The 23824-nt window shown below is 46.0% G+C and overlaps 2 protein-coding genes across 13 annotated transcripts in view; one reads left to right on the top strand and one right to left on the bottom strand.

Annotated features, from left to right (window-relative positions):
- The first annotated feature begins 10765 nt into the window (after nt 1-10765).
- Nucleotides 10766-23824, top strand: part of LOC142814474 (uncharacterized) — an 84781-nt gene continuing 71722 nt past the window's right edge. Inside the window, exons 1-3 of one of the 3 annotated variants that reach the window (XM_075893448.1) lie at nt 10766-11046; nt 12184-12291; nt 12715-12772. The gene's annotated coding sequence lies outside the window, so the exon portion shown is untranslated. Of the gene's footprint in view, nt 11047-11403; nt 11533-12183; nt 12292-12640; nt 12773-23824 lie in introns of those variants that run through there. The other 2 variants (XM_075893373.1, XM_075893498.1) reach the window with 2 other exon arrangements.
- Nucleotides 16552-23824, bottom strand: part of LOC119178032 (uncharacterized) — a 653511-nt gene continuing 646238 nt past the window's right edge. For 6 of the 10 annotated variants that reach the window (XM_075892549.1, XM_075892220.1, XM_075892616.1 and 3 more), the window contains one exon: nt 16552-17434. In XM_075892549.1, the coding sequence (XP_075748664.1) occupies nt 17423-17434 (12 nt within the window). In that variant the 3' untranslated portion in view covers nt 16552-17422. The remainder of the gene's footprint in view (nt 17435-23824) is intronic. The other 4 variants (XM_075892729.1, XM_075892862.1, XM_075892988.1 and 1 more) reach the window with 2 other exon arrangements.

Raw genomic sequence — 23824 nt, 5'->3', positions numbered from 1 at the left:
ATGGACCATCGGCATCGGCAAGTTCTTCACAATATGCAATGGCAGTGTGTCTCGTTAGGTGGCGATATTCGTCGCTGAAGTTCGTGACCAGCAGGTGAGCATGCCTATTGCTAGGCTGAATGAATCCTCGGGCAACACAGATTTGTTGTGAAATAAGGAGAGACAAATTGGCCTCTGCAATTACCGCGTCAGACAAGTCCTGTCAAATTCTACTTTGATAAAGAGGCTGCTTCGAGGTGGGAGAGTCAGAGAATCGTCGGTAACACGGAGCGCTCTTTTGCGGAATTGCATACTGTCAGTTGCAGCGCAAAAAAGATCCTCGAACGACACAAGTAATTCACGGAGGTCGATGACGGCGCCGTATTCACGAAGGAAGTCTATTCCTAGAATGACTGGCCGAGAGCACACGCGCAATACGAGGAAAGAGCCCGCAAATGTTGACGTACGTATTCGAATGCGTGCCGTGCACATACCAGTAGGCGTCACCAGATGGCCACCTGCCGTGCGAAACTGAGGTCCTTGCCAAGGCGTCGTAACCTTCCTCAGTTCAGATGCCAGTGTTGCGCTCATTACGGAATAGTCGGCACCGGTGTCGACGAGGGCGTTAACAGCATGATTGTCGATGAAGACGGCAATTTCTGCAGAAACAATCTTTTTGCTGTCGGAGAACACTGCAAAACCGGAATCGCCCTCGTCTGGTCGTTGCGTCGAAGGAGGGTCTTTTACAGTTCGCTGGGCCGCGAATTCACCCCCAGAAGTCGCCGTTCCTAGTTTCCCCTGCGGGGACTCGGTGACCGGCTCCTGAAAGGAGCGGAAGACGATGAGGGCAAACTGGGTGACGTAGACCGGCGAGGCGATGGTGATCTCGACTGGTGATGCCGAATAGTCGAAGGAGTACGTTGGCCCGTGAGATAGGCTTCAATTTCGCGGGGGCGCTCACCATAGCGCGGGCATCGAGCATCAGGGTGGAAGCCGCAGAGACCTAGTTGCCGGTATTGACAGTTCCGGTATACGTGACCCCCTTCGCCACAGTGATAGCAGAGCGGACGGTTATCCGAGGTGCGCCACGTGCTTGCCTTGCTACCACTTTGTCTTGAGATGGACGGCGGATAGGTGGGTGGGCTCGAAAACCTTGAGCCGAGAGGTGGGCTTGAAGCAGTGTCGTGAAATGGCTGCATAGCCTGGTACCTTGGCCGCATAGCAGTATCTGTAGCCGGTGGCGCAGGGGATCGCAATGCCGCTGCGTATGTCAGGACTGGGGCCTCGGGAATCGGCGGTGTGATTGGGGCTAGGGGTGTGATGGCCTGCCGGACTTCTTGTCTGATTACATCCGCGAGGGCTGACACAGGTGGATGGGATCCCACTGCCTGCAGCTGTCGCAATTCATCCCGAACGATACTTCGAATGAAGTCTGCGAGGGTCTGTCTCTCGCTGTCAGAGCCGATAGAGCATGTGGTGGCCGGGATCTGGCGTTCGTATTGTGACGACCACTGCGGCAGCGTACGTTCCATCGTAGCTGCCTCACTGATGAACTGGGCGACTATCGTTGGTGGATTGCGCACGAGCCCATCGAAAAGCTGTTCTTTTACTCCGCGCATCAAATGGCGCACCTTCTTTTCCTCAGGCATGGCAGGGTCCGCGCGCTTGAAGAGTCGAAGCATGTCCTCGACAAACATGGATACACGTTCGTTCGGCCGTTGGTTTCTGCTGGATATGGCTTGTTCGGCCCTCTTCTTCCTTTCGGTGTTGCGATAGGCGTCACGGAGCTGTCGGCTAAACTCTTGTCATGTTGCAAAGGAGCCCTCGTGGTTCTCGTACCACGTCTGCGCAGAATCCTCCAAGTAGAAATAAACTCGGCCCAGCTTGCGAACATCGTCCCATTCGTTGATACCGGCAACCCGTTCAAAGTGGTCTAGCCAGTCATCAACATCCTCGAAGATGTCTCCATGGAATGGCTTTGGTGTCTGTGGCACGTGAAAAACATGGGCGAGAAGCGAATCATGGCCATCGCTGGTTTGGACCGCCTGGCTTGTCATCGCAGTTGCCATCTTTCTGGGTGTCGATGCCAAGGGACCAAATTCAGGAGGTAACCCACGCAGGCGGCGGCTGATTCTTGCTCTGGGAGATGTAGCTCTCTCCACGATGGCCGACACAGTCGAGGTACACGTACCCAGCGTCTCCACCAGTAATGTCAGGAACAAAACAAGACCTGCAGCCAGGAGTTCACTTCAACCAGAGCAACGAAGATGTTCTCTTCTTCGCGCCCAAAAACGCGTATGAGCCACAGTGGCTCGTTCATCAATGGTGGCAATATTTAAGAAATATTGTGATTTGTACGCAGTATTGCATGTACTCAGGATGTGGGCGTCTATTCAATTTACACAATATATTGCTTTGCACTCGATTCAGACGTAACATTATTTTTTCAGTTTTTCTGCATCCACATTATGCGTCTCTCCATAGGATGCGGAGTCCGCATCATACGTCTTCCATATTCCAATAATTCCGTACCTGAGGTCTCCGCATCATACGGAACGTTTCAGTAGGAATGCTGTACATCCGAACATACACTTCACACACACAAACTCGCAAGAAACCGTAAATTTTCTTGATGTTACCATAACGATAGAAGAAGAGAAGCTCTCTACAACCCTATATCGCAAACCAACGGATCGATAACAGTACCTTCATTATTAAAGCGATCACCCACGCCACTGTAAAAACAGTATTCCATACAGCCAGGCTCACCGGTTTAAGCGAATCTCCTCTGGAGACGCTGACTTTGGTCAGCGGTTAAAACTTATGCTCGAGAAACAAAAATACCCCCCACATGTAATTATTGACACTGTTCAAAAAGCGAGAAAACTAAAGCGTGAAGACTTACTTATGAAGCGAACACCACAAGAAGACCCACAACGAACAAACCTCTGCTTGACTTACAGCACAAACTTCCCCAATGTAAACAAAATTCTCAAACGACATTACAACATTCAGGAACAAAGTGAACGTCTGAAACGTGCATTCCCATCCGCTCCAGGCGTCGTTTACCGACGACCACGCAACCTGAAAGACACCCTTGTCCACTCTCAATTTAACACATGACCCCCCAATAATTTATGCCGACCTTGTTTAAAGCCACGATGTCTTGTAAGTAAGGCAATGCGAGAAACACACAAAGCAACCAGCGCACAATCCAAGTTTTCGATTAACATACGAGGAATCCTAACATGCGATTCTTCTAATGTGGTATACCTACTCGATTGTAACGTGTGTGGTATGCAGCACACCGGAAAAACAGAAACACCATTTAGGATTCGCTTCAATAATCACAGAGCCCATGCAAAATCAGCCCCAAGTCTACCTCTATCAAAACATCTCAGTCTTCCCGACCATGCATTCGACAAAGTATAAGTAACGCTCTTAGAGATGGGATATAAATCAAATCAAGAACGTGAACAACGAGAGTCATACCTTATCCACCGATTTAACACCTTCGATAGAGGAATAAATGAGAATCCTGGTACACTTGCAGCAATTAAAGCATTAGAAAACAATAACGGCAATAATGAAAATAGTAACTGAGTTCACGGCACTGCAGCCGCGAAGGGCACTGGACAACCCAAAACAATTCCAAGTGTAACTACTCTTCCTAAGTGCAGCTGTCTTCTGTTTTCTGTTTTATTTTACTACCCAATCAATTGTGCTATGCATGAGATGCTCAACAGCAACCCTGTGCACAGCCGGGAGGCCCCCACTACAAGCGTAATCCGGAAGTGGGCAAGGAATTCGCATTGCGCCCGCTTACCAGCCTCTGCCGCAATACAGGGCACCCCTCTTTACGACGAAACATTGACGGGTCGCCGAGTAGTTAAAGGCCTAGATTTTCCTAAAATGCCCGCTTACCAGCCTCGGCCACAATACGCAGAACCCCTCTTTCTACGACAAAATGTTGACTGGACTCCGAGTAGTTAAAGGCTTAGAACTTCCTAAAAAGCTCTTTTTTGCCCCACACCGATTCGCCAGCGCCAGGAGGCGCCTTCTGGCCGGGAGGAATGCATTACTGAAAGGAAGCATACAAAGACCGCTGACATCAGAAAGGTGAAGGGGAGAAAGGGGAGAGAGTGGAAGGAAGAAGGGAAGGGGGGCGCCCGAAGGGAGTCCGTCGTATATTATTTTTGTTTTCCTTTTCTTTTCTTTCTTTCTATTTTCTTTTGTTTCTTTTTTTTCGTCTGTTTCCACTCTTTTCTTGCCCTCTGATTTGAGATCGTATAAAGCTGAGCACCAACAAACTGTACCTTTAATCTTGATGAAGGCCAGACGCTAGGCCGAAACGTCGAAAGAAACCACGTTGTGACCGCTCACGGAGAATCTACTGGACTATATGCAACGCTACTGCCACTCAACCACCATGTCTGCCTATACATATATTTATATATATATATATATATATATATATATATATATATATATATATATATATATATGGGCAATGGGAATTGGCAGCTTACATCACGACATGCGCAGAAAAAGATGTGCACCGAGGCAGCGTTGTCCCACTTACGGTGATAATAAATAGTGGCCTAAATAACTAAATTTTCTTCATGTAGTGTGACGGAACGTTTAGTTATGCACATGCTACCCCTAATCTTTGTATTATAGGCCTTAGCGATTTCTCTTGTGAATTGGTTAGGATGCTTGAAGATCATGGCGGTTTTCTCAAAAAGGGGACGACAACCACAAGAACTGCCGGCTGATGAAGCGTCGGACGTACAATGCGCCAGAGAACTCTTCTGGGGCATTTTAAGTCCGACGCTTCCAGCAAAGGAGAAAAGAAACCTGGTACAGGGCCTTGTGCTTATATAAGTGCAACGCCAAAAATGGGAGAACATGAGAGGGTGCTGGAACTTGGGCCGAAGTACTGGTTCGAACCTCATCTGAATGACTTTGAAAAGGTAGCCACAGCGATCACGATCTCAAGTTGTGCCAACGAGGATTTGCGTTCAAGGTGTGTTTCAGACAGTGTTGATACCATTGTCAGAACGGGAAAGGCGCAGGGGGGGTGGCGGTCAAGGACTCGCTAAGGCCATTAGTGGATTTCTTTTGTGAAAACACACTGCGTGTACTAGTAGCCGACAAAGAAAGATACTTCGCAATAGTAAATTGCAAAGCGTATTAACGAAAGAGTGAGGCAGCAATTAAAAAAATTTCAGGCGTGTCAGTGTTAAAGCTACAGAAGTAAAGAACTGAGCGCTTTTTATGTTAGAAGGTTTTATTTTGCAACGTTTGGTAACCAGCATAAAGAGGGCAAAAAACCTGTAATGCAGGTTTTCTTTACGGTGAAATCGCACAAGTAAGACATGCCTTTCTGGGCTATAATCTCAGGAAAAGGTAGCTGGCAGTTTGTTAGACCATTCGGTTTTTTTAAAGAAGCTTGCACGCGTGAATGACTTTCTGGGCTATAGTCTCAAAAAAAGAGAGCTGGCAGTTTGTCAGACCATTCGCGTTTTTTTTTCTCAAAGGAACCTTGCACGCGTGAACACTTTTGACCCTTTCCACATACCGGATTGTGATTCTGCGTGCGAGTACCTAACGAATGACTCGTTGAGCTTATGTGGCGCCTTGAGCGTAATATTTCCTTCCGCATAGCCAAGTTAATAAATGCGTAAAAGACTGTAGAATGTTCAAAAACGATCAAGGATTTTTTATATATGGTTGCGGTATTTCTTTACAATCATTTTTTGAACTTTTGTCACTTTACCTGGAGAATATCTTAGTGTTGTGGCAGGGGGTTTTTATGTACAACCACGGCAGCGTCTGTGTATAGCGCACGAGCAGCCAGCCTTGCTCTGCGGTGCGACAACTTGCGGTCGTTGCGGGTTTTGACGTTGCGTGCACAGAAGCATCCGCAACCTTACAGATGTACAGGCCTGCTCTGCACGGCTGACGTCTTGACAGGTTGGCTTGTTTAACTGCAAATCGGCGCTCCTTCAGAGTGCTTTCGTCCTATCTATTTCATCAGAAGAAGCGCGTTGCGACTGATAACACATAGTGCAAAACAACGCAATATTTGTAACTGTTTTGATTCTATGGCCGTCTAGACTTTTTTTTTTCTTTTACACAGCTATTGAACTTATCATATCTTGCTGTACTCGCATGCATGAAAACAGCCACACAGCTTCCATCACTTATGCAGGCACGTTTTATCAGTTGAAATGCGCTTCGTCTTAAGACATAGATTTGATAAAAGCACACCGATGGATCGCAGATCTTCAGTTAAGCAGGCACACCTTCGACCCTTCTCACTCGAGCAGAGCATGCCTGTATATTTGCAAGGCACGCCTGCTCTTGTGCGCGTGACGTCACAGCCCACAATGACCGCGAGGTGCCACGCCGCAGAGCAAGGCCGGCTGTTCGCGCGCTATACACAGACGTGGTCGCGGCTGTACAAAAGTCGAGCGTCTGCAGAGGGTCTTGAGTGGCCCTGTCGTAAGAGACATTGTTTTAGACTACATTGACAGGCAACTGAAGGGTTAACTTAGTAAGTTCTTCAGTGCCGTTTTTTGTTATGATAGATATGTTGAGTTTAACGTCCCAAAACCACCATATGATTATGAAACACGCCGTAGTTGAGGGCTCCGGAAATTTCGACCACCTGGGGTTCTTTAACGTGCACCCAAATCTGAGCACACGGGCCTACAACATTTCCACCTCCATCGGAATTGAGGCCACCGCAGCCGGGATTTGATCCCGCGACCTGCGGGTCAGCAGCCGAGTACCTTAGCAACTAGACCACCGTGCCGGGGCCGTTTTTAGTTAATTCAATGATTTTGTGATTTTCGCCACAATTGCATTAACCATAAGGACAATGGTGACATTCTCAAGTTGCTCAGTCAGCAAGGTTTAGGTATCGCCTTTATTCACGAAGTCTCTAAGAACTGCGAGTATAATGAATAAATCATGACAACACCAGAGAACAACGAGCATCATCGCAGAGAAAGGCAGCACGGGATTGGCGCTCGAGCACCATCATCTTCCTCGTCCTGTGGCTATCTCAGATCTTCCACCTGTCCGTTAGGTTCCTCCAGTAAACCTCATTGCATTTGGTGGATCGTGAAGAGTAACCGAACCGCCTATGCCCTAGAACTGTCATTCCGCACCCTGCCATCGACAATGCAATTTGACGCTGCCCAACAAACAGTACCTCTCGCAGCCGCTACTTGCCCTGGCCCAGTTCACCAGTGAGACCCCCGCCGATCTTTGCGGGCAATCAAGACCAGGATGTTGAGGACTGGCTGTCGTCAACGAAAAAGTCAGTGGACTCAACGGGTGGGATGACGTTGCTAAGTTGGGCACTGTCAATTTTTAACTCACAAACGTTGGCAAGCTTTGGTATACGAACCACGAAACCGAGCTCGCAAGCTGGTCCGCCTTCAAGAAGGCGATATGCGCCTTTATTTGTCGCCCTGACTTATGGAAGCGACGCGCCGAACAACGTCTGCACACTCGGGCACAGGAGCCAGGTGAAACTTTCACCTCATATATAGAAAATGTAATTGATCTCTGCGCGCGTGTCGATGCTTCCCTGAGCGAGAGTGCAAAGATACAGCATTTTATAAAGGGCATCGACAATGACGTTTTTCAGATGCTTCTCGCGAGTCTTCTAGCACTGTGGACGAAGTGCTGACTTAGTGTCGGAGCTATGATGAATTGCGGAGGCAACGAGCTCAGACGCGACAATAATTCCAGATAATCGAACCAGTGGCCGCACTAGACGTCATGACTGACCAGACAAACCTGCTCGCACAATTAAAAGACTTCGTGCGAGAGGGAGTGGCAGCTCGGCATTCCCCAAAACTGTGCTCTACAATCTGTGCATCGTTTCACTTCTACCCGCAATGCGCTCACGCGAAAGTTTAAAGAAGTAGTACTACTGGCGTGGGATGTTTACTTTTGTCCGACAGTTTATTTGTGGCTGCCACGAGTGTCGACGACGGATACAGCCACCGAATCTAAGCGCAGCTTCACTACAGCCGCTACCGCGCTCCGACCGCCCATTCGATCGTGTCGGAATTGACCTTTATGGATCAATGCCATTGACCACAGCTTGTAATTGATGGGCTATTGTTGCTGTAGATCACCTGACATGGTACGCCGAAACCACTGATCTTCCTACTGCGACCGCTCAGAACGTCACAGCTTTCATCTTCCATCGTTTTATGTTACAACATGGCCCTATTCGTGACCTCGTCAGTGACCGGGGCCGTGTATTTATATATCCGACGTAATTCAAACGCGTCTACGCCAGTGTAATATTTTACACCACATGAGTACTGATTATCACCCGCAGACAAAAGGCCTGACTAGGCGGTTTAATCGAAATCTGGGTGACATGCTCGCGATGCATGTGTCATCTGACCAAACGAACTGGGACATGGTTCTTCCGTTTGCGACCTATGCGTACAACACCGCTACCTAAGTCGCCACCGGCTTTTCCCTATTCTTCCTTCTATACGGACGTCAACAATCGTGCACAATTGACACTTCGCTGCCATACGCACAAGATGCATCTAAGTGCATGACCGTGCCCGAAGCCACCCGTCACACCGAAAAATGCTGCCAACTAGCAGAGCAGTTTACTACGGCTGACCGGCAACGCCAGAAAGAGTCCCGCGATGACGACCACCATCCTGCCGCAAAGTTCACCCCGGAACCCTTGTATGGCTTTATGTACCACCCTTCGCACCTGGTTGGTCTACCAAGCTACTTTCTAATTACCATGGTCCATACCGCGTGGTAGATCACACATCGCCCATCAATTACGCCATTGAACCGCTTACGCCGCTGGGTGACCATCTTTGGCATAGACCCGATATTGTTCATGTGGACCGCTTGAAGTTTGCCCCGCCGTGGTGGTCTAGTGGTTAAGGTACTCGGCTGCTGACGCGCAGGTCGCGGGTTTGAATCCCGGCTGCGGGGGCTGCATTTCTGATGGAGGTAGAAATGTTGTAGGCCCGTGTGCTCGGATTTGGGTGCACGGTAAAGAATCCCAGGTGGTCGAAATTTCCGGACCCCTCCACTACGGTGTCTCTAATAATCATATAGTGGCTTTGGGACGTTAAACCCCACACATCAATCATCGAACCACTTGAAGCTGTACTTCGACCCGCTTGTTCCCACCTGTTAGATCACCAGAATGCCTTTATCTTTCTCGAAGGGGGCAGTTATAACAAAGACATGATGACAACACAAGAGAAGAACCAGCATCATCGCAGAGAAAGGTACCACGAGAATGGCGCTTGAGCACCACCATCTTCCTCCTCCTGGGGCTATCTCGGATCTTTCGCATGCCTGTTAAGTTCACCCAATAAACCTCCCTACACGAGCATCAGTTTCTGGACCTAAAGCTAACTTGATAAAGAAGGCTCACTAACGCAAACGACAGGGCCGGAAGGGCAGGAGAAGAGACGAGACAGAGCGCTGAACTGGCAACAATTTATTTCTTGCGAAGGTCTTCGCTTTTATACAGTTACCGGTTTCAATAGTCATGCGCGAAACACAATGACAATGCATAAGAACATCACGCCGACAAGCAAATGAACAGCTTTTTATCGTTCTTTATTATGTTATACCAACACGCCCAATCCTACTGTCTCTAAAGGCAACTTTTGGTAAAAATCATCTGTGTTGGAAATACGATCAAAGATCAGTAAGGCATATCTTGAGCTACAAGTCTTGCCACTCTAAGATTGTGAACAGAGCAATTGCAAAGACAATTCTAAATGCACCGCTGGGAAAATCCTGCGTGCACGCGTCAAATTCTGCCTTTCATAAACCGGTCAAACGCTTAGTAGATGCTGTGTATTCTGACAAGGTAATTTTATCTGTGTGTAAGTCCCTGGTTCGGAACGTTAAGCTCGTGAAACACAGAGGAGTTCAAAGAAAACATCATGAAAAAAAAGAAGAGAAGTTGTTCGTTATGTATACAAAGTGGCGCACGAGCTAAGACGTAGGTTGAAAGTGCGGCGTTGACGTTTTGTTTCCCGCGAAACATAAGGTAGGTCGCATTTGTGCGATGGTTGCTAATGAGCTGAAGGACAAATAAGCCAAATAAAAATGCGCTGTTAATCACAAGAACAAGTACATTGCATGCGGGAAAAAAGCTGTGTATTTGACTAAATTATCGTGTGGTAGAGAGCACATAGGACAAACGAAACGATGTGTGAATGTTCGTTTAAGGGATCATGAGTTCTCTCTTCAGGGGACCGCGCGACTTCATCTATCGGAGCATTGCAGGTCATGTGGTTTTCGTCCAGTTTTTTTAGAAAACCACCATCACCTTCGATCAACCTAACCGACTAACGAGAGAAATCAACGAGGCGTATCTTATAAAGATTAGGGGTAGCATGTCCATGAGTGAGCCATCTGTCAAACTACATAAAACAGAATTCAGATTTAGATTAAGGCCACTCTGGTTTATCGCTATATGTGTGGCAACGCTGCCTCAGTGCACCTCTTGTTCGGCGCATGTCGTGATGTAAGCGTTCAGTACCTACGTATATATACACTGTAAAAACGGGACCTCATTTTGACAACCATCTCTTCATCTATTTTGACGAGTCGTTGGCGTCAAATGCGAAAAATGGGGGCTCCGCCGTCATTCAGCGAGCGGAAAGAAGCAGAGATGAGAGATAGAAAGAGAGAAAAGCTTTCAGTGTGCTTCGGTTGGCTACCACACGTCATGTGACATCTCACTTTTTCTCACACCCTCTTGAAGTCACACCTCCACGAGACAGTGGAAAGGATGCCGCCGCTGCTCTGTCTGACAGAGAGAAAGACACTCGAGGGAGCCGGTGCATGCATTGCCAACCTGTTTCATCGTGTTTCTTCGACCTTTCTGCGAGTTTTTTTTCTTTCGCGCTGGGAAGAAGCCTGCAGCTTGGTGCATCATTTTGTCGTATTTCTTGCGTGGTTTACTGGAAAGACCAAGGGCCAGTGTAACGCGCGTTCTACTCAACGCTCCAGCCTACACCCAGCCGCTAGATGAGTGTGCTTACATACTTCTTTCGTCTGTTTACATCCTTCGGCGGTCCATGGTTTTAACACGTCAGCTAGTTTGCGAGTAGCGATGAAGCACGCGCTAGTTTTCGAGGGTTGTGGAGCTGACTTCTTTCACACGTCTGCGTGAATTCCCTACCTGCAGTGTGCATTCGGGCGACGTGCATGCACGTTGGAGTTAGCCCGACACCACCGCCTTGGGAGGTACTTTCGCGCCGAGGCTGAACCACATGCAGTGATTTTCAGGTGTCAGCTTGTGTTTAATGATAAAAAAAGAAAAATTCTCTTTCTGTGAAAAAAAAGAGAAAAGAAAACGTGAGCGTACGAGGAGCATTAGCGCGTGTTTATGGGACTTATCGCACACTTTCGATCGCGTTAGAAAGTGGTTAACGTTGCAAGGACTGGAATCGATTGGTCGAGCGCGTTATAATTTTATGTACCACTGAAAACATTGAAAGTACCTGGTGAAGATGTTTCGTAAGCACTTTTTGTTCTTCTTTTTCTTCTGTTCGTTATATTACCTGCGCTATAAGCCCACGATGATTATCACTTGTCTGAGGAACTAAATAATGTGGAAGATACAGCCGCGAATTTGTTAAATTATACGTCAACCAGGAATAGTTTTTTTAGTCTAATACTGTGGCTGAAAACTGCACCTCTTCCGCAATTTCTTAGTGTGGTGCTCGACCGCTAGCAGGCATAAAATACAGACGTTGGTATCTAGTTACGATCGGTCAATTCTACTCTGCTTTACGAATCGCAATTTAAAGCAACCTTAGCTTGTAAATGCACATGGAAGCCTAAATACACCGCGGAAGAAAGACCAAGATGGGAAAAACAGAGTGTATTTTGAGAAACAATGTACGAAGAGCAATCATGCGTGTGGGCAGACTGAATTGGTTAAAAGAAAAGTTGCTGCTTATGAAACCAGCGGATATTTACTTCGTAAGAATTGACAAAGTGGAGTTAAATGGAGCGTTATCGATATGCGCAAGCACTTAAAACGCAGTAGGCTTAGGACAACTCTAGGAGATGTGTCAAGTGCTTGCAAGTTTGTATGCAAGTTACTGCATATAGCTGTATAATAGACATCAATCACTGACTGCTAATAGGTTCAATTGTCTTTAGTTCACAGGCCTGGTCTGAAGGGTCAACGGACACCTTCTGGCGTAGACAGGTCAGATTGAAGCATATTTGGTTATAGATGTCACTTAAACTTCCACACGGCCAAGCGAGGTATGTACTGAATCTCTCACAATTTTTTATTCAGTCTACTTGTTTTACCGTTTCTGGTTACACGCGCATTTCATTTGTAAAGACAGACCAAATCCTAAATTATGTGTTTTAAAGTAATACATTTAACTTGATGCCCAGGCCTACTATCCCCACGCACCCAAGCCACAGCTGTCTGGCCTCATTGTGAAGGAGGCGTTTATAAAAGTCAAAATGACGTCTTCTTTGTATTTTTTATTTGTCATGTATTTTCTCTCCTTGAACAGCGTGTAGGCTTATAATATAGACTGCGTTATCAGCTGCTTACGTTAAAGAATGCAAGGCGGCCTTTAGAAGTTTGGTTATGACGTGTCATTTGGATAGGTATGTCTGGCTATTACAATTTTTCTCCCGAGTCTAACTGAATTTTTGCTTGTGAATTCCCAGCATGCAGGAGAAGAGAGCCCGGAGGGAATGTCAGCAACACCTCATCTAGCTGTCATTGGTGAGTATGCCATTTAGAATTTTTTTTTGCTCAAAACACTACTTGTGGAGCTAAGCTTGTTATTCAAGGCAAAAGTTCTTGGAAAGATAGAGATGAAAAATTTGAGAACGGGGAGTGTCACTGGAGAAAACTTTTTGATAAGTAAACTTGTATTCTTCAAGGCTGCAGCCTTAAAGAAGACAAGTACGCTTGTGGAAAGGCCGTCTCAAGCAACAATGCATGATTATGAAGTTTGTAACTGAAATACTCTTTTTCTATGGCCTGATTGCATCTGTAAACTGTGCTATATGCAGATGGTGAGAGGAACTTTACGCAGTCCCGACCTTGATTGCTTTGTGGGGTTTAACGTCCCCAAACCACCATTTGATTATGAGAGACGCCGTAGTGGAGGGCTCCGGAAATTTTGACCACCTGGGGTTCTTTAGCGTGCACCCAAATCTGAGTACACGGGCCTACAACATTTCCGCCTCCAACGGAAATGCAGCCGCCGCAGCCGGGAATCGAACCCGTGACCTGCGGGTCAGCAGCCGAGTACCTTAGCCACTAGACCACCGCGGCGGGGCGGACAGCAGTCCCGACCTTATCCTCTAATATATCACAGGTGTAATGCACTAGTTATTTCAGAATGAGGCTACCTCAAAACGCAAAAAATGAGTGTTTTTTCCATTTATATGAATAATTAGGTTCACCAGCCACTTTTGGTCTAAAGACCCAGCCAGACAGATTTCTGTCGAATACGTTCACCTTTAAAATGTGCATTTAACGCATGAATCGCTTGTCTTTTACATTGTGCCTATGCCACCAAACTTGAGATACATTCTGCATTCCTATTTTGTTTCCTAAAGATGTCTTTTTCAAGAAGCATATGATAGTTAGTTGCAACTCAACGACGTTTTATTTTTATGTTTCATGCAATATTTGTTTGTAAAACTATTTTCACTGACAGGTGTTATGTGTTTATTTAAGAGTAACACCTGGGTCATTAAAGGCAAAGTATCCCATCCATTTCAGTGGCCATGTCAAATGCTTTAGGTCGTTTCATATCAAGCGTACCCGCTCAATTTTCGACCATCTACGATCATGCTGAAAAAGAATCGTGCAGGTACATGTGAGTGTGAGTAAAATTTTTTGAGCCATTACATTTTGCAAAAAAATTGTGTTGCCTACGGTTGACGGCACCTTAAACTTTAGGTACCCAAGATAAACTGTGTCACACTAAGTAATTTATACATTATTGTTGCTTTGATAAATTATAATGATACAGTGTTTTCGTTAATGTCAATAAGCTAGTCCTTCAAGACTCTGATAGGTTACTCATTTTATTTTATTATTTTGCTTCGGCAAAAAGTTGCAATATGCTGCATGTTTAGCGTTTTTTATAAAAAACACAACTTTTTCGCATTACTCTAATGTATTAGTGTTTTCTGTTTTTTATGCTCCCATATTTTCAGCATATGACAATAACCATTACGTTTGCTGCACAAAGTTTTAGTCTGGTGTTCTTTATTTCATAATGCAGTGTCTGTATCACACAAGTTAGTGCAGTTGACACATTTCCAGCGTTTCACTTCTGAACCTCAAGTATGTGCTTGGCACAGTTTATGGAATATGTATTCATTTTATCATTCTATTTTCGTTCCTATGTACAAGGGGCAGATCATCCCGACTAAATGCTGTGGTAAAGCCAGAGTCAGCGGAGTAGCTCAAAGGGTGCTTAGCTCTCTCAAAACACTTTGAAGAATATATGTGCAAGTATTCACAAAAGCTTTCGTTGTATATTTTATGCAGTGCTACCCATGTCGAATGACAGTGGCATGGCGACGTACACTACAATACAATTCATAGTGACACAAAACACAGTGGTTCTCATGAGCCATTATCGACAATGCATTGAGAGCCTGCTGTCTCCTTACAAAGTAAATGCTACATTCATGGTCTGATTATAGCTTTAATTGAAAAGAGACGTTAAATGACACTACTTAGTATTTACTTTCATCTAAAATCATCAACTATTGACGGTGAAAGGTTGTTATTCAGACAGTTCAGTTGTGTATGAAGTTCATTAAAAAGACGTCAGTATAATGAAAGAATACCTTCATTTGGAAATGACAACTTTTGGTTACTTTGCCGTAAATATTATGAACTTGATGGTTTGCTTGTATTTTGAAAGGACGGGAAACACATCAATACAATAAACTTGTGACGTCATTCGAAAATGATGGCTTGTCGTTTTTCTGATGTAAATGTTGTGAATTTGACAGTTCGCTTGTATTTGGAAATGACGGGAAACACATCAAAATGATAAATTTGTGCTGTCATTTGAAAATGACGGTCTGTCGTCGTTTTGACGGCCACAGACTTGGAAATGGAGCTGCAGGTATATTCACCGTAATTTTGACAATTTGACAATTTTTTTCACAGTGTATGTTTATCTTTTTTCCAATAAAGAGCAGTTGTGAGTCAGTGCCATCTTTCCTTTTCTCTTTTGTTCCTTCCATTCGCTGTGTTTCTTATGTTGCTGCAACAAAGTTCACAATTGATCCCGACCAACTGGCCCAATTTACCGTCTTACTGATTGGCAGAACATGGGAAAGGCCTTTGTCCTGTAGTGGGTGTAGTGAGGCTGAAGATGACGAAATATAATCTGACGCGTTCATGTGGCTTCCATGGATCTGCTGGAGCAGGCAGTAATCTTCTTTTTGGCCTTTTTCATCAACATCTCACCTTCGTGTTCCTGTTTTTCGCAAATGCTAATGGCTATAGAATAACTCGCCCAACGCACTGTTATTGTAAGCCATTATTTCTTGTTGTGTGGGCCAATATGAATAGACATGCGTAGCTGCACCGCTTGCATTCAAACCACAGGTACCTGTGTTCGAATCCAACTTCTACTTTCTCTAGCATTTCTACTTCTACTCTTTTCCCTAGCACTTCGGAAGCACAGTCATATTCCTGTCTTACCGTTCTGCAAGAATTTACCATTAGCCGCCCAAGGCCTCTTCCTTCGTAACTAGCGCTCTCTTCCTTCACTGTTCTTGCTTTCCAAGTGGGGCATGCTGAATTTGTGGATCGCATAGCCGACCAATTTTTTTGCAACACCGTCCTTACCGAGCTCAAACTGCTCTACTAATGATAGTATTCATTGCGTCACAACAAACTATCGCCCAATAATAACCACTGCAGTGCTTTGGTCACACACTCGGTGACATTCTCGACGAATTATACTCTTCGGTCATTACAGTAGAGGCTTGCTGCTTCTTTTCGTGACATGTGCGTATTAAAAAGTTCAGCATGTAATAACAGGGTTTTCTCATTTTATTTCTGCCATAAGGACACCAACTCTCTTGAAAGCTTGATAATATATTTTGATACCACCCGCACGCTTTCAAATTCCAGCCTTCCTACGAATGTATGCCGAAGAATGCCGCCAAATCTGTACGTTCATTCAAATTTATGGCACAAGATCTTAAAAAACAACGACTTGAGCAGGAAGCATGCTCACACTTTTTGTGTAGGATCGTTCGTGTCACTTTTTTTCACGTTCCTGCCTCTTGATTATAATAATGGTTGATATCTAATCGCTGAATGCATGTCACTGGTGAACTACGCCATCAAGCCAGTACCACTTCCAACTTCCAGACGCTACCATGGTCATGTAAGAGCTCAAGTCCACCTTTGGTAGCTCTACTATGCATCGAGACACTAGGACGGCTCCACCAAGGCAAATGTAGTCGGGAAATGCAGTGCCATCGAATAGAATTTAGGAAAGCATAGGTGACTCCCTTATGAATGCCATATTCATTGTGCAATTCAAAGACTGAAATGTTACAATATCAGCGAAGCGAAGTGAAAATTGTGACAAGTATTATAAAAGGCTCTAAAGTTACCCTCCCTTTGTCAAGCGAGTTTCTCTTTTCAGCATGTAATTGTAACGATTTCTTCACTCCTCGACTGCTTTTCAATAATACTCTTAGCAGGATGTGGAAGACAAATGAATACATTGAAATATCTTTGTTGTCCAGTTTTGCTGGATAAGACAGGTATCTCGCTTGATAGAACAAGTGAAACTAGTATAACCTTCAACACGCACATTCCTGATCACCTAATGATTGATCAAAGATGTTGACCTCTATAGACAACACGTTTATTCCATCATGTCAAAAAGGTGTTCCAATTCCTTCGCTTTTACTAGTTGTCCTGTGAAATAAAGTGCACACGAACGTCGCGGAGAGACATAGAAACGATGACTGAAAAAAGCGGGTCAATATTCGTTCGAAAGACGAACGACTGTAGTGCTTGCTCTGGTGTCAAGTCCTGATAAATGTAGACGGTTGGTCTCCCGGAAATGTTACTACAATTGAAGTCTTTACTGTCTGAATGACGTGACGATGCATCATCACAAAACATTAGTACACTCATAACGAATGCCTGAAATAGGAGAAATTCATCACAAGAATCAATGTAACAATGGGCTGTCCCTGAAGGTTGTCCAAGCAGTTCGCGACCTTCGTGTTACCTCTGTGAATGAATCACTCTGTCAAGTGGCAGGTTTCATCCGCAGAAATTTGCCGGCCAAAGTCACACCGGCGCTTGGCAAGTTTTCGTCGTATCTTGTATATCTCCACGCCCTCCCAGTGGTTCCTCGTAGGTTTATTGAAAAACCTGCAGCAGGCGTGAGCAGACAAAAATGTGGTTGATTATTTAACATAAGAATAACAATAGCATGAAAGTAAAATGTAGATCTTAACATACGCACGCTTATTCGCGTATTCATCTTTTGTGCAACTTTTCCTATGCCATTGATTGCCTCAGTCGCCTACTGCTGAGCGGTGACGTTCAACCTAATTCAAGGCCCGAAAACATTTTGCCGTTTAAAATGAACAAAACTGATGAATCACATCGGCGTGGCCGTTACCAGCAGAGCAAAACTGAACCCATCATTGTAAAGTATGGCAGATTTAAGAACAAATAAAAAAAATCTGGCATAGCCACCTAAGCTCTAAGGCACAAGTTTTTGAACTTCGGAAGACGTCTCAGCTAAGGTTTCACAGGCACGAAGGAAACTTTAAGACCACGACATACAGAGCGGTAAAACATTCAAATTTGGACAAGTTAATGCTTGACAACAAGCAATTTTCGTAGAATAGAGGACCTGATACCGTTGTTTGTTTGCAGTGGTAGCAGACATTGCTCAATTTGAAACGAGCGGGTCACCCAAATTCTCCCTACCGAACCTTGCCTCACAACCATTAATGATTCCGTGTGACAGTGCCTGGCCGTCTTAATGGCTTATGTGCGTAGATTGTCAATGGAAAGACGCCATGGAATGTCTACTGAATGATAGCAACACCGACGTTGCAATATTTGCGGAAACGTGGCTTCAGATGGCACCGGCTTGACAGGATAGGACGGAGTGGGAGTGATGTATTACAATAAATTGATTGACATGTGGGGTTTACCGTCCCAAAACCACTATATGATTATGAGAGACGCCGTAGTGGAGGGCTCCGGAAATTTCGACCACCTGGGGTTCTTTAACGTGCACCCAAATCTGAGCACATGGGCCTACAACATTTCCGCCTCAATGCAGCCGCCGCAGCTGGGATTCGAACCCGCGACCTGCGGGTCAGCAGCCGAGTGCCTTAACCACTAGACCACCGCGGCGGGGCCATATTACAATAAATAAAGTGTTGCTTCTGGTGGTCTTAAAATAAACTGTCGACACGAGATAATGTCATGGGGTTAGGAAGTAAATGAAAAGAGCTAACTTGACGTCGAAGTTCAAGCTGTTTATTCTGGCCGAACATGCGCCCACGCAAAAAGAATGAAAGGCCCTTGCACTTATAGGGCGAACAGAGTGTCGACAGTCGATCAACTGACAAGTGGCGAGGCGTGTCGGCATTTATACACTTGCCATGGAATATCCTTGCGTTATCGCTAGCGGTGACGTAGGTTCCAGATTAAACTGCACTGTTCACAAAGTGGGCGTAATCTTAAAAAAAGTGATCTACTGCCGTCCCGAAGATTCTCGAACAGTGTTGGCGTGGTTCGCGCTGAGAATCACTGAGAGTAAACCGGGGTTATAACAAAACATCATTATAAATTGTGGCGTTGCCCCCCTCTGGAAAATACATCATTTAGATGATTTAACAAAGAGTGAAAGTACCATATTAAGGAAACTAGATTATAGGTACAAGCAATAAAGCGCAGCAACAACATCGAAGTACCGTCCTGAGGTTGATCGATCGATATGTGGGGTTTAACGTCCCAAAACCACCATATGAAATTCGACCACCTGAGGTTCTTAACATGCAGCCAAATCTAAGCAAACGGGCCTGCAACATTGCGGCCTTAATCAGAAATGCAGTCACTGCGGCTGAAATTCGATTCCGTGACCTGCGGGTCAGCAGCCGAGTACATTTGCCACTAGACCACCACGGCGCGACACAGTCCTGTGGTTCGTGCTTGAAATGGCTTGAGGCGCGTGGTACGGACGACTTCAGGTCGAGGACGGCGCCGTTTTTTAATGATTAGGGTTCGTGGTTATGCTCTTTGGTCGAGTGAAGACCAAAAGTCCTAACCATGAACTCTAAGTGCCTTGTGGTGCAATGAAGGCAGTCTTTTCTCGGTCTCACTCGACTACTTCAATTTGCCACTAGCCTTCCTTGAGGTATATTGATGGAAATTATTTTGCGTTGTGGAGTCGGTCAAGGAAGTCGTCCGTTTGGGGGAGAGGGTATACGTCCTTCTTCATGATCTTGTTGAGTCGCCAATCGTCAACGCAGAAGCGTAGTGTTCCATGCTTTTCCTTAGCTAACACCACCGATGATGACCATTGACTCTTTGAAGGCTGGGTAATGTCATCCCGTATTATTTCCTCCACTTATTTCTTTATGACCTCACGTTCCTACGTTGAAACTCTGTACGGACTCTGACGGAGTAGCTTGGCAATTTCTTCTGATACGATACAATGTTTCACGACAGGGGTCTGCCAAGTTCTCAATGACGATGAAAATCACTTTTTGTAAAACAGGAGCAGAATTTTAGGCTGCTCTTGTTTATGCGTCAAAGGCTCGAACTAACGGTGAAAGCCGATTGAAGGGCTTGAGTCATTGGAGTAAATTAGGCAGAATCGGTAATGGCGGAAGCGTTGCTGGCCTCCAGCATCTCCTTGATGAACGCAACCATCGTGCCTTTGCTCACGTGTTGTACTCGCTTCTGAAGTTCGTGAGCACCAATCTTTCGTACGGTCCTTATAGTTCGGCTATTTCTCTGGCAACACCAATTTTGCGGTTGATCAGCAGGTCCTGGTCACCTTCAACGACGCCCTGCATGTCTGTTGAATATTCAGTGCCGACGAAAATGCTGACGCTGTTGCGAGGAGGAATGGCGACCTGGTCTTTCAGCACATTTACACCGCGCCTTCCTGACGGCGTGTGCGGCGGCAGTGCTTTTTCAGTGGATAGTGTTATCGACTTTGTTCTGTGCTCAATGGCAGCTTCATGAAAGCTTAAGAAGTTCATGTCAAGGCTGATATCTCTAGTGCAAAGCTGCAGTGCGACGAAGCTTGCGGGATAAATCTGGCTGGTAATGGTGGCTCTGCCTGTACAGCTTCCTGCCGCCGCAACTGGGTGATCTGCAGCTGTACGAATTTCTAGGTTTTCCCAGGCGTTTCTAACTTTCTTCAACTTCCCGGCGAACGTACCACTGATGACAGAATAGTCGGCACGAATGTCGACAAGAGCTGTAACTCTGTGGCCAAAAATGAGAACGTAAAGGTATGTGGTTGATCGCTTCGCGTTGCAGTTTTATCGCTTCGCGTTGCAGTTTGGTCGTGGCGTCGGATCGCGGCTACGACGGTTTGTATCGCTGCTTCGATGTGGCGTCACAAAGTCATCTTCTGGCTATGACGTTTCGATAGCAGGATTACGTTGACGTTACAGTGGGCTCTCGAGATTTCGTCGCAGCGTCGTCGTCGGCAGCGGAGGACCTTCAACAGTTCGTCGTACAGCAACCGCATCTTCATCAGTGGCTGCCTTTAGTTTTCTGAATATGGGCGCGGTAAATGACCCCGAGTAGGGCCGGTGTACTGGCAGCGTTGTGGTGACGTGTAGTGGCCTGGCGACGGTGAATGGTAAGGTGGTCGCAGTGTCGACTGTGCTCTCGCTGGGTAGTCGGTGAAGTCATGTGGTCGTTCACCCCGTTGTGGAAATGACGGGTTGATGTCGAAGCCTCGTAGACCCATCTGCTGGTACTGGCAACGGTGGTAGGTGTGCCCAGCCTCTCCATAGTCGTAGCAGAGCGGGTGGTTTTAGGTGCACGTCAACATCGGTTTTACTCGGTACGCTGCGCTGTCCCGCTTGCGAATGGTAGGACATCGCTAGTGGGAGTGACGGCGGTGGCGTCTGACGATGGAAGTTCGACGGAGCGGCGTCTTGGCGTGGGTGCGGAGAAGGGGCATGACGGCGGAATGCAGTAGCATAGCTCATAGCTCACAACTGCGACTCTGCAGGCTGAGAAATGCCCTGGGATTGCTGAATCTCCTGGCGTACGACGTGCACGATGGAGTCCACGTGAGGCTGCGCTGAAGAAAGAAATTTTCGCAGCTGTTATTGCATGATCGCTTAGGTCAGCTGGAGCAGGTCAGCGGTTCCTAGCGCTTGGATGTCAGTTTAGCTTGTAGATGAGAAGCTGCGGTTGTATTGCCGTGTCCGCATCTCGGGCGCTTTCTCTATCGTAGATGCTTCCGAAATAAATTTGGTGGCCATCTTCGGAGAGTTGCTGATCAGCCCGGCGAAGAGTTCTTGCTTGACTCCTTGCATAGGAAGGTGTACCTTTTTCTACTCGGACATATCGGGGTAAGCATGGCAGAAGAGACGGGTCATTTCATCCGTGAAAATGATGACATTTTCATAAGGCAGTCACATTCAGGTCTCCAGCAATGCAGCAGCCTTCACCTTGCGAGCGAGGTTATTGAACGTTGGCAGGAATGCGCCGTAGAAGAGATCACAGGTTTGAAGGGCAGACTCCCAATTCTCAAACCAGGTTATTACTGCGTCTTCTAGATAATAGCAGACGCGACGCAGCTTCTATTCCTTGTTCCAATTGTTGAGGGCAGATACTCGGTCATAGGTCTCCAGCAGGATTTTTAGGTCTTCAAATAATGACCCTTGTAAAATCAATGGTTCTCTTGGCTGCTGTCTCAAGATATCGCGGGCTGTGACGCAGCAGTTGTTATCGTGGCCGTGGTCAAGGTCATGGCCATGTTTTTCCGAGCCTTGTCTTGTACAGGACCATACTCCGGTAGTAAACACTGCTGCCTGTGACTTGTTCGGTGCTCGTGGCTGGCCTCGGTGTCTTCACGACGTGGGCTGGGTTCAAGGCCTGACGGGGGTGTCCTGTACATGAGAGAAGCAGCACCTTCATCAAATGTCACGGGTTCGTGCCGTGAACAATGGGGGCAGACTCCAGGTTGAAGAAGAAACTGTTTGTTCTTGCCGAACTTGTCACTGGCGCTGATAGCGGTGAACAGGGCTTTGACCTTCGATCAACTAACAAGCGGCTAGGCGTGTCGTTATTTATACACTTGCCATGGAAAGTCACGGGATTTAATCCCGGCTGCATTTCCGATGGAGGCAGAAATGTTTTAGGCCCATGTGCTCAGATTTGCGTGCACGTAACAAAACCCCAGGTTTTCGAAACTTCTGGAGCCCTCCACTACAGCGTCTCTCATAATCATATAGTGGTTTTGAGGCGTTAAACCCCAAATGTCAAGCAGTCATCAACACTTGCATGAAATAGTCTAGCGTTATTCCTATCGGTGACGTAGGTCTCAGAACAAACTGTACTGCTCATTGAGTAGGTGTAATTTTAGCAAAATGATTTACTGTCATCCCAAAGCTTCTGAAATAGTGTCGGCGTGGTTCCCGCTGAGAATTCCTGACACTAAAATTGGGTGATAACAAAACATGAGGAGATAATATGGTAATATTGTGTGTTAATGTTTTGCTAGCTTCAAAAACGACTGTGATTTTTGTCCTATACCATGCTCCTGATCGTAATGCCTCCTTCATTCATGAACGAAATTCTGTTTCACGCCATCTGTACTATTCTTTTCCTTGTGTTATTATATTGCTCTGCGACGATTTTAGTTTTCAGACAAATCTGAAGTCACGCAACCACCAAGCCAGCATGTTTTTTTGATATAATTTTATGATCTTTAGGAAAGTGGTTAGTTCATGAACCCACGGAAGAAATAATATATATCTCCTTCTTGTATTAAAGCGCGGTAGAAATAAATTGCTATCATCCGTTGATGGTGCCCCGCCGCGGTGGTCTAGTGGCTAAGGTACTCGGCTGCTGACCCGCAGGGCGCGGGTTCGAGTCCCGGCTGCGGTGGCTGCATTTCCGATGGAGGCGGAAGTGTTGTGCCCGTGTGCTCAGATTTGGGTGCACGTTGAAGAACCCCAGGTGGTCTAAATTGCCGGAGCCCTCCACTACGGCGTCTCTCATAATCATATAGTGGTTTTGGGACGTTAAGCCCCACATATCAATCAATCCGTTGATGGTCTAGGTTAATATCACTCAGCCCTCTTTTGCCTTTGCATCCCATGCCCTGTACGACAGCACTCCACTAAACACATCAGGTATTACAACAAGGCCGACTTCACCAAACTTAATCTCGAATTAGGAGTTTTCGTATTCGCTTTGTCAGACCGCTTCATGTCATTCAGTAGTTGACAATTGGATGTTATTTAATAATAAATTAACACCACTGGGTTGAGCTAAACGTACCTCTGGTACGCATTCGCGACAATTTGGAAAAAACCCTATAGTTCGCGAACAGTTCAAAAAGGCTGCCACGAAAGGAAAAGCACCTTTTCCGCGATTACAAATGCTTGGTAACTTCTTTAAAATGTGAAAACTAATCTTTATGCCGGCGCAATACTATTTATGCTTTGAGAAGTTCTTTCACCACGACTTCCTGACCATTGTATGCTCTAACTCAAAAACATTTTGGAAAGTCCTACCAGCAAGCAAAAGCTCGAATAA

The sequence above is a fragment of the Rhipicephalus microplus genome, chromosome 1 (assembly GCF_043290135.1).
Source record: "Rhipicephalus microplus isolate Deutch F79 chromosome 1, USDA_Rmic, whole genome shotgun sequence".
Classification (NCBI taxonomy): domain Eukaryota; kingdom Metazoa; phylum Arthropoda; class Arachnida; order Ixodida; family Ixodidae; genus Rhipicephalus; species Rhipicephalus microplus.
Note: the sequence above shows the minus strand (reverse complement) of the source record. Positions and strands in the feature narration are given on the sequence as shown.